We start from the raw sequence: 11,620 nt of genomic DNA, 5'->3' as shown, positions 1-11,620 counted from the left end.
CCTCTGCTATTATACCTAAAACAGTGTATTACTATGATTGGGTCTGTTCTCCATGTTAGGATGGAGAACAGTTACTGTCTCTATTTATTTCAGTGTCCCAAGATCCCAGATTCTGGACCACAACAAGATCTCAATCAGTGTTGTTAAGTTTGGTCCTCTACATTCTTCCCTTGATTGTTCATTCAGAACTGTTGTCAATCCCATCACCTCTTCATAAAACGACTTGATTCCTCTAGTCTCGATTCTACATAGTAGAAATCAGAATAAGGGGCTATCCAGAACACGACCTGAGACCCTCTGAAGATGCTCTGATCCACTGACAATTATAAATTATCATTTTACAAAAATATTAATCCATTCATGTTTTGAGCTTTATATATGACTGAACTACTGAAATAGTTGAATCCCAGTAGAGAAAATATGACAAACTTACACTGAATAATTGGGAGACAGTGTTAAAAGAGATGATTTTACGCAGCACTGGTCAGACGGTGGGAAAACCACAAGGGATTCTGGAGAACCCCAGAAATCACAAAATAAAGGCAAAAAAGACCTGAAAGACTAGGGAAGAAATAAGTTATCTAAACATGTGGAGAGGTCTGCCTGCCAAGAGCTTTGAACTGTAGTGGCAAGATCATCCATCTAGAGACTCCACAGGAGAGACCAGTCAAAGACAAATATTCTCTGTCCTCACCTATCTCTACTGAAAATCTGGTAGAATCTAGTGGATTGGGAATGTGGGATGCAATCCATGTGGGTCAGCCTCTTGGAACCTCAGCAGAAGGATGAGGAATGGAATATACACAGGGAGGACTACATAGACAAAATCCAACATAATAAACATACATAAATATTAATTTTTATATTAATTAATATTAATTTTAACTCTACTAGTGAAGTTGCTACCCTGAATTAAGAGTTTTAAAACACAGTTTCTTGTATTCAAAAGAAGAATCTAACATGTTGGCTCCCACACAACAACTCCTCTTAATCCACTGTTAATCCTATGAAGATGACAACTTTGTCCTTGGTTATCATTTATTTGAATTTTTATTCATCTTCTATTTTTCTCAAAAAGAAATGAACTAATCTCACATTTGAAAATAGCCACAGCAAATAAAATTCTTTTCATTGGTGCCTTCATCCCCGAAGCCTTCCCATTTATGAAATAAAGTACCTAATGACTTTCGCATCCAGGGTAGAATAATTTAGAAGATGCCATAGAATTAAAAACTTCAAGTAGTGCTAATATGATTGTTAGCATGGATGAAGTTATTATCCTTTGCCATCATAGATGAGTGAGTTTCTTCTCTTTCGCCCAGTCTTGAACATCTGCGTCTCCAAATACGAGGTAGAAGATGAGTCCTAACATGTCAATGGCAAACAGCAAGAAGAAGACATTCCTCCACCCAAATACAGGGTCCTGGGGACACAAAACTCCAAGTAAACATTACCCCTTTCATCTTTTTTCTTCTATAAAACAGTATATTAATAGTTCAGATGACAACATTCCTTAGTAGATTTCCATGTAGAAATTTATTTCCTCAAAGTGGCTTCATGGAGGATTTCAAAATACATTCAGAATGTTCTCAATAAAAGAGATGTTGGAACCTTTGTTATTAGCCTACAAAACCACATTTATTACTATTTATCAAAGTGTCATACATTTTGTCTTTCTCATGAGTCCTGACTACATAAGCTACACAAAGAATGCTTTCAAGATTTGTCTTACTTTGTGATTGCATATGAAAAGATTATGGGCTTTTGAGCTAAACAAGTTTAAGTTACAAGAATTCTGATTGTACATCCTCATAGTAGAAAGACCTATTCTACCAGATTTTCAGTTTACTTGTTAGGAAATGAATATAATAATGTTGCATTTTCACAATTGCTGAGAATTAATGATTAGATGAGTTTACTGCATATAAAATACCTATAATAATGTCTGCATGCATCAGACACCAAAAACATTTGCTTTGACTATCCTTTTCCTTTTACATGGTCATGCAAATGAAAATTTTAAAGTGTTGCAGACGACATGGCAGATTGGCATTTATGCATCGAATCAGCATCACACAACACGTATGTGGCTGTGTGATTTCAGTTTCAAGGATGGTCATTACCAGCGGATCACTAGTAGGTTCTTTGGTTCCAGGATGAATCAGGGTTGTGGTCATGAAAGAAATTACTTTATGTTTTTCTTTATTAGGGTGATCTTCATGACAGCTACCCACAATTTAACTTTATTTCCAATCTTTGGATTCATTATTTATGATATCACCTTTATAAATGAATTTGCCAGAGTATTTTTAACAGATCTTCTTGACAAGAAAACTCTACCTTACTGAGGAGAAATCCACTGACAGTGGGTGCCATGATAGCTGCCATGTGTGCAAGTCCCCTTGAGACTCCCATGAGTAAACTGCCATGCCTGTGGGCGACAGGAATGCTCCAGGCTAGATCCAGAGATGTTTGACAGTATCCTTCAGTCCCGATCCATGTGTGAATTCAAAACCCACCTATATTTTTACAATTATATATAATTACAATTTGATAGTTATATCAAAAACTACTTGTGCTGTGGATATTCCATAGGAGATACTAAGACAAACCAGTACCTCTTTCTCAACATACCTGAAAAAAATGGCCACAGGGCCATCTGTGGTCTTTACCTATGATTTATTGTTTTGCAAAGTTTGGGGCTCCCAGAATGCTGCAGACTAAATCTTTTTCAGAAAATGTAAAATAGTAGAGATGAGAGTCCTACCTTGGAGCAATTTCTAAGGCATTGATATAAATCCCTGACTGACAAAATGATGTTAGTCCAATGGAGAGCGTCAGAAGGGTAATTGCTGTGATATAGCTGGAATTGAGGTAGGGCAGGGCCACAGTGAATGCTGAAGAGGGGAGATTTCCTTGGGAATGAGTAAAAGACCAATAAAACAGTGAGATACTTTTTGGACTGTTGCATGCCTTGTCAATTATTTGGTCCTCAGACCTTGTTCTTACCTAGAATTGTGGCAATTTTTCTCACGGTGATGAGCCTAAAATTCTTTGTCAGAAGAAAATCTGCCACATGTCCTCCCAGAATACCAGTGACCCAGGCAAAAATAAAAGGAAGGGCAGATAATATCCCATTCTGAGAGGAAAAGACAGAATAATTTATCATAATAAAGGCAGTGAGACTACAACATTTATTAATAAACCACTAATAATCATACTGACATTCTGAAATCCTATTTTGTTTGGGAAATCAGTAATCTCTTAAATAATATACCCTCAGAAAAGCTACTAGCTTAGTATTAAACATTAGATTATTTTTGTTAATAAGATACACATTTATTTCTCTACATGGAAGGATTTGTGAAGGCAGAGTAATTGGTGAGTCATGCAAACAAGAGAAAGGGATTGAGGAAATATACTCACATCTCTGATGTTAACATTATAGACAGAGCTGATGTAAGTTGGTGTGTATATGATCAATGTGTTAAGTAACCATTGATGGCTGAAACTGCAAAAACATATGGACCAAAATGGTAGCGATTTGAGCACAGCTTTGATGGGAAGAGACTGCTTAGAAGAACTGACCTGAAAACAAATGTAATAGTCAGAACAGTAAGATCTAAGAGATGCTTACACACTCTTAGCCACACTCAGAAAATCAGATGGCGGCACAAGTTCTCAGGAAAGAGTTGGAATTCTTATGTGTACCTGTTGGTCCAAGAAGGATATGATATATTCTTTTTCTGAGATGCTTATCCATGGGTGAGAGACGGGGTCATCATAAACCACAACAAACCAGAGAAGGCAGCAGACACAGCCAATGCCTCCTGCAAGCACAGAGTTAAACTGGTAAAAGGGTTGTTTTCTTCCTTTTGTGTGAATTTATTTTTGTTGGAACATTTTCTGGTATAAGTCCTGGGAAAAGCCCTTGTTCATTATATACCCTATCCATTTCTCAGTAATTCATATGAATATCACAGCTTTCTAGCACCTAGTTTATATTTCGTTTATTTGTGTGTAGGAAAATTGTAGACCCTAGGAATGACATCATGTTGAGTGTCTCAATCTTTTTAAGTATTAGCCATTCTAATAGGTGTGTAATGGTATATCATTGTTGTTTTTATTTGCATTTCTTTAAGGATGTTGAGTTGAGCTTCTCTTTATGTGCCTGTTTTCTCCATATATATTTTCTTTAGTGAAGTGTCTTTGCCCACCTTTAATTGAGGTTTTTGTGTCCTTATTATTGAATATTGAGAATTACTTACATATTCTGGGAAAAGTCTTTATTGTATATGTATTTTGTAAGTATTTTCTCTTTGTGTCAATTTGTCTTTTTATTAGCCTAACAATGCCTTCTGAAGATGAGATTTTTTTAATTTTGGTGAAATCTTATTTATTGATTTCTTATTTCATAGATCATGCTTTTGGTGCCATATTTAGAAAATCTTGGCCTAATCAAAGGACAAAGATTTTTTTCCCCATTTTTCTCCTGTAAGCATAATAGTTTCAGATTTTATATTTGTCTTGAATTCATTTTTTTAGTTTATTTTTATATAGGATGCATGGTATAGATCACAGTGCATTTTTTTGCATATGGATATCCAATCTTGGAGCATCATCTGTTAAAAAACCTATCCTTTCTCTAATGTTACACCTTTATTAAAGATCAGCTAACTTTATGAATCTGTTCATAACTCTTATGTTCCATTGATCTATTTGTCTATCTTTATGTCAATACCACACTGTATTAAATATTAGAACTTTATAATGTGTGTTGATATCAGATAATATTTGTTCTACAACTTTATAATTTATTTTCAAAGTTGTTTGGCTATTCTAGAAGCCCTTATTGTCATAAAAATTTAGCTTTCAGTGCATAGGTCTTTCACATGTTTTGGGATTTATCCCTATTTTTTGATGCTATTGAAAATGACACTGTTCTTTTTAAATTTCTAATTCTTTCAGCTTTGGTATGTTTGAAAACATCTTTATTTTACCTTTGTTTTTGCAACTTTTTTTCACTAGATCTAGAAGTCTAGGTTGAAATTTTTGTTGTTGTTATTGTTTGCTTGTTTTTTCTTGTACCACTTTAAAGATGTTCCATTGCTTTCTCTCTTGCATTGCTTTGAACAGGAGTGCTGCATTCAGCATTGTCATTGTTCCTTTGTATACAACCCATTCTTTAGCTTTGATTACTTTAAGATTTTTCTCTTTATCATTAGTTTTTAGTCATTTGATTATGAGGTAGCTCAGTGTACATTTTTTCATATTTCTTGTGCTTGAGATTCATCGACCTTTTTGGATCTGTAAATGTACAGTTTTCATTCCGTTTGGAAAGCTTCTGGCCATTATTTCTTTAAATACTTGTTTTTGTTTTTCCCTTATCCTACCTCTCCTGTTTAGGCACTTCAGAACTTACTGATATTTTCACTTTATTATTGCATTTTTCTCTGTGTGGTGCATTCTGAATAGTTTTTATTGCTATTTTAAGTTGATTAATATTTTCTTCTATTGTATATAATCTATCATCAATTTCATCCAGTGCATTTTTCATCTCAGATACATACTTTTTATCTCTAAAAGCTTGATTTTGGCCTTTTTAAAACATTTACTATGTTTTAACTTAACTCTTTGAGCATATAGAGTTATGCTAAATGCAGTCATAATAATTATTTTAATGTCCTTGTTGGCTAATTCTAAAATTTTGTCAGCTCTGGGTTGGTTTTGATTGATTTATTACTCTCTTCATTATACGTTGTATTTTTCAGCTTTTCTTCATGTCTGGTAATCTATGGTTAAAATCAGACATTATGAATTATTTCCTGCTGAATACTAGATAGTTTTGTATTCCCATAAATATTTTTTAGCTTTGTTCTGGAATATAATTAAATTATGTGAAAATAACTTGATCCTTTCAGATAGTTCTTGACATAATCATTTGTTAGAGAAATCCACAGCAGTGCTCTCTCTAGGGCTAATAATTTCTCACTACTGAGAAAAAAACATTTATGAGTATTCTAGCCAATGACACACATGAATTATAAATTTTTCACTGTCTTATAGGAACAGGCACTATCCTTGATTCTCTGTGAGTACTGAGCTCTGTTTCCTAATCTGTGCCAATGATTTCCCCAACCCAGCCTTGAACAGTTTTGTCACACACATAACTTGATTGGTAGTCTGCTGAGTATTCAAAGTGGCTCTCTGCAAATAATTGGGGTTTTCCCTATGTGCAGATGTCTCCTCTTGGGTACTCTATCCTACGAACTTTACCTGTCTTACTCTTTCCAGACTCTTAGCTCTGATCTACCCAACAAAGTTTTTCCTAGGCTTTGCCTAAATTCCCTCTTCTAGTTCCCTGCCCTGGAACTCAGCTCTTACAGGTCATTGTTTTTCATCATCTAATGTCCAGTGTCTTGACAATCACTGTACCATAGATTGGTTGATATATAAATATTATTAATAAATAAGTTATTCTTCCTTCTTGAGTGAACTTTGTTACTTTGTTTCTTTCAATGAGCATGTTCCTTTTATTCAAATGATCAAATTTATAAGCATAGAACTTTTACTATCCCCCTATTGTGATTTTCAATATTTGTAGGACTTGTATTGAAGTCCCCATATTCATTGTTGATATTAATTATGTGTAATCCCACCCCTTTTCCTCTCTCTGTCCATTTGGCTAAATATTTGACATGATATTGATTTTTTCAAAGAACCAGCTTTTAGTTTTACTGAATCTCTTTTTTTTTCTGTTTAAGGTCACTAATTTCTGCTCTTATTTTTGTTATCTGCTTTCTTCTTTTTCTAGTTCCTAAGGCATAAGTTTAGATCATTAACTTGGGACCCTCTGTCTTGTCTAATATAAGTATTTAATAAAAGTGTCTCTCTAAGCACTATTTCAGATGCATTACAAATTTTGACATATTGATTTCCATTTTCATTCAATTCAATTTTAAAATGTCATTTGTGTCTTTTTTCTTTAACTCAATGGAACCATATTGCTTAATTTTTAAATATCTGGGGCATTTCCAGAGAATTTTTTGTTATTGATTTCTAGTTTAATTATATTATGTTCAAAGAACATACTTTATATTATATGCAAGACATTAAAATTTGTCAAAACTTGTTTTTATGGACCATAGATTGTCTATCCTGGTGAATGCTTGAAGTATACTTGTCCTGTTGCTGAATGAAGTGCACTTTGTATTTTTTTAATTTTATTAGTTATTGAGAAAATAATTTTGAGGTCTCCATATTTAATTATAGATTTGTCTGTTTCTCCTTACTGTTCAATCAGTTTTGCTACTTGTATCTTGAAGCTCTTGTTAGATGCATATATGTTTCAGTTTGTTATGTCTTCTTGATTCATTGGTAATATTTAGCCTTCTAGAGCCATTACTGTGTGATATTAATAGAACCACTCAGTTTTCTTTTGATTAATGTTTTCATGTTACATCTTTGTTCCCTGGACTGCAGGGTCCCAAGAACTAATAACACTCTATCTCTGCCCTCAAGGGGTTTACTGTCAAGAAAGTGAGGTGAATGTATAAACAACTAAATACAAGGTGATGAGAGGTTTGAAAGTAGAATGTAAAAGCAACTGAAGTGAAAGCTGTAGAGAGAGCAGTTGTTACTTGATTTCTAATAATTAAATGGAAGGCTTTGGGAAAATGCTGAGGTTGGCAAAATTTAACCTCTTGGTGTTTACTGTTATCTCTTCTTTAAGAAACTTGAGCTTTACCCAGGATGCTTTGTTGTTGTGCTTAAGATGAGACAAAACACGGAGCATCCTCCATCTCCCTGGATTTCCTTCTTCAGTCTCTCACAAACCACTACTCTGTAAGCCTATCTCCTACCACCTGCAAAAGCAGTGAAGTATGCCTGACCACTTTGTGATAATAATGCATTATAGTGGGTTAATAGCACTTTTTAATAGGCAGAAGGACTCACAAATTTTTATGGCATAGGTTAATTATTCCCTTATATCATTTTTTTTTTTTTTTACTAATTCCCTTTGGAAAATTACATACAAATGTCATACTCAGAGAATCTTTCTGAAAACCTGGGAATCGGAAGACAGTAGCTTACCAAAGACATAGAAGACAAAAGGCCACCCAAGGGCATGACTAATGAGGCCACCCATGAGGATGACAGTGAAGCATCCCAGTGGTAATCCTGCAGAGAGACAGAAAGTTAGCTGTGAAACTCTGGAGTCCCCCTGACAAACACACACAGACTGTTAGATGACATGATATAGAGCAGTAGCTCCAAACCATAAAGAGACTGGCATATTAGAATACATAAACTTCAGATTTATGATTTAGTTCATGTGTTCTCCAGAGAACAAATTTTTCTGGCAGTTTCCTAGTAACACAGTACATAATTGTCATATTTCCTTTCATGCTGTTTTAATTTTTAATTATACAAATCATCTATGCTTATTGTAAAAGTAAACCGCCACAAGGAGCCAACATTCCTCACATGCCTATCCAATCTATTCTCACTGTTCTCTCTAATACTAACCAGTAGTAACAATTTATTATACAATATATAATTGCATACCTTTAGCTTTCTGCACACAACCATAATACATATCTAAACAAACAAACATCTTCTTTGTAAATACATTTAGATAATATGTAGTCAGAAACCTAGATTTTTCTATAAATGTGCTAATAACTCTGTTTTGATTTCTATAGCTTTACAGAATGTTCTAATATGGTAAGGCATGTTCCCTTTTGACAACATTTGCAAAGATGTCTAGGCTATTGTACTTTTCTATCTTCCAGATGAACATTAACATGGACTTGTCAAATTCTATGCATGTAGATAAGTGTTATTATTTTTAAATAAAAAGGGTCATAAGGTTTCTATTGTTTTGTGACTTCATTTTTCTATCTAACAATTGGTCTTGTATTTTGATGTTACTGTAGATTCTACTTAACTATTTCTGAACATAGACACTATTACTCATTTTTAATGTAAACATTATTTACTTCTGTGCAATAGAATATCTGAAGTAGAATTGCTAGATCAAAGGCTATATGCATTTTAAATATAATAAATATTGGAGGACCTTGAGGCTCTATTCTTAGTTCTTTTCTCTATGTTCTTTCTCTAGGTAGTCTTGTCCAGTACCAGGGATTTAAATACTATTTCTATTGAAATACTAAGGAATTTCAATATGTCTTGTCATTTATCATATTTCTACTAAATTCTAGTCTTTAGACTTTAAACCAGTCTCCACTCAGATGCCTAATAGTCCATAGCTAACATTTGATTTACATACATATACTGGCTCATTTAATGCTCAAATACACACACACACACACACACACACACACACACACAGACATGCCCTCACATCTATCTACTCATGTGTGTATGAGAGTGTATCATATATACATACATATCTAAAGTGTATGTGCTTTGTTTTTATGTTTTGAGCTTTATTAAAGTTATAACATCCTCGATGTTCTCTTCTAAGTCATTGTAATATGTTTGCTGTATTATATGAAGATGTCTATTTCTAACTAGGAGATAAATTAACCCTATAAAACATTAATCAGATATAAGACATGCTAGGTATGATGTATGATTAAGTCAGTAACTTGTGAGATATAGATAAACAGAATTCATAAACTGTGTTAATTAGAAATAAGTAATTTTCTAAGAATGGCATATTTGTCTTTGAACATAGATAGAAAAGAATGGAAAAACCAAGAGGCAAATAATGTTATTTAGTCAATGACTTCAAACATGAGGCTCTGAACATTCAAAGGCATATGAGACACTCGATTATGGGAGTGCTGAAGCTTGTGAAATTTAATTGACCCTATCTTTTTTCCAACTCTGCATTCAGTGAATTGACATGAATATCTTGAAATCAATGATGTTGGGAGTATTTATAGCATAGAAATCGATAAATACTATAAATTGGTCTTCCCTCTCTAAAAATCCTGTTCAGTAGCATGGCACTGTTGACTCATGACATGTGGCCTTCTACCTGATTGCACCCTATCTTATACATATTAGCCTTCCTCATTTCTTTTTTCAAATGTGTATTTATTTATTTATTGTGAAGATACAGGGGGTACATATGCATATTTGTTACATGAACATATTGTGTAGTGGTGAGAGTTAGGTCTCAGGTGGCTCATTCCCCAAATGCCTCATAGGTATTTTCTGAACCCTAACTCCTGTCCCCATCCCTTTATGGCTAAAACACTGAAAGCAAATGCAACCAAAACAAAAATAAATGAGACTTAATTAAATTAAAAAGCTTCTGCACAGCCAAAGAAATAATAAACAGAGCCAATGAAAAACCTACAGAATGGAAGAAGATATTCCCCAACCATATATCTGACAAAGAACTAATATCCAGTATTTACAAAGAACTCAGACAAATTAGCAAGAAAAAAGCAAATAACCCCATTGAAAAGTGGGCAAACCACATGATGGATATCTCTCCAAGGAAAATATACAAATGACCTACCTTACCCATTTCCTCATCTTACTTCTTACTGTGATTTAAATGGACGTATCCGTGCAATTATAGCACTTAATTTGGTCTGTGAGTCTACCTGTTCCATAACCTCTAGGATAGTTTGTCCATTAGTGTACCTGGTTTACCAAGGCACCAAGACAATTTCCTTCATGATAAATGCTTTATTCATTCAACATTTATGTTTCTATGTTGTTTTATGCGGCTACAGATTCTTCATTTTAATTGTTGTGTGATATTGCATTACTTTTAGATTAAAGGTTTTTGGATTAATTTTTCCCATCACCTATTAGACCCACCTCAAATATGAACTGCCAGTTATGTTTGGTCTGCTTGTTCCCTTAAATTATTAAGCTCCTTAAGTGGCTGTAAAGTTTCCTATCTATAATAGGTGTGCTTTTTAGGCTCTCTTAGAGGAAGAAAGATATAATACATTTTGTTGTAGAGGCTGATGGTACATGAGCCCTTCCACTGAAGACAGGTGCCTTTCTGGGGAGTCTTCCTCCATCTTTATGGGCTGAGCAACCCAGTCCACCAGTGCTGCCTGCAGAGGGGTCCCAGCATTGTCAGAAATGGCAGTTTTTGTAAGACCTACTGTAGCAAGTTCAGCCCACTCTACCTGCTGATTTTCTTTTAATAAATAAGGATTTTTTGAAAATAAATAAATAAGCATTAACTACAGAGTTATGTTGCATACAGGGGAAGTTTGGGCCTCCAACTGGCCTTCACTTCTCCTGGTTTGGGACCAAGTACCCTTTGTGTTGTTATGTACTCCCTCCCTCCTTTCCTCCCTTGGCAGTGCCCAGTGACTGCTGATCCTTCCTTTGTGCTGTTGGGATTAATGTTCTACAAGTGAGAACATGCAGTATTCAGTTATTTCTGTGATAGATCACAAAGTGTGATGGTCTCCAACTCCATCCAATTTGCTGCAAAGGTCTTAATTTTTGTTCTTCTTTATGGCTGCATAATACTCCATTGTGTATAGGTACCATATTTTCTTTATCCAGTTCACTTTTGATAGGCAATAGAGTTTTTCCCAGTGATTTTCTGTTGGGTGTTTTCAGATAGCCACAGGTTCTGTGCTCTCTGGATCAGATTCTGGAGACCAGA

At 34.4% G+C, this 11,620-nt stretch overlaps 1 protein-coding gene across 1 annotated transcript in view; it reads right to left on the bottom strand.

Annotated features, from left to right (window-relative positions):
- Positions 1–1,288: 1,288 nt before the first annotated feature.
- The window catches only part of SLC17A3 (solute carrier family 17 member 3), a 42,812-nt gene continuing 32,480 nt past the window's right edge, over positions 1,289–11,620 (bottom strand). Inside the window, exons 7-13 of the mRNA XM_008073514.2 lie at positions 8,095–8,181; positions 3,712–3,830; positions 3,427–3,588; positions 3,010–3,139; positions 2,768–2,915; positions 2,341–2,431; positions 1,289–1,423 (exon numbers count right to left, since the gene is read on the bottom strand). Coding sequence (XP_008071705.2) covers positions 1,289–1,423; positions 2,341–2,431; positions 2,768–2,915; positions 3,010–3,139; positions 3,427–3,588; positions 3,712–3,830; positions 8,095–8,181 — 872 coding nt within the window. The remainder of the gene's footprint in view (positions 1,424–2,340; positions 2,432–2,767; positions 2,916–3,009; positions 3,140–3,426; positions 3,589–3,711; positions 3,831–8,094; positions 8,182–11,620) is intronic.

This window comes from Carlito syrichta, unplaced genomic scaffold, assembly GCF_000164805.1.
Source record: "Carlito syrichta isolate Samal-C Ts95f unplaced genomic scaffold, Tarsius_syrichta-2.0.1 Scaffold315921, whole genome shotgun sequence".
Lineage (NCBI taxonomy): Eukaryota > Metazoa > Chordata > Mammalia > Primates > Tarsiidae > Carlito > Carlito syrichta.
The sequence above is the reverse complement of the archived record's forward strand: the minus strand, read 5'-3'. Positions and strand labels throughout refer to the sequence as shown.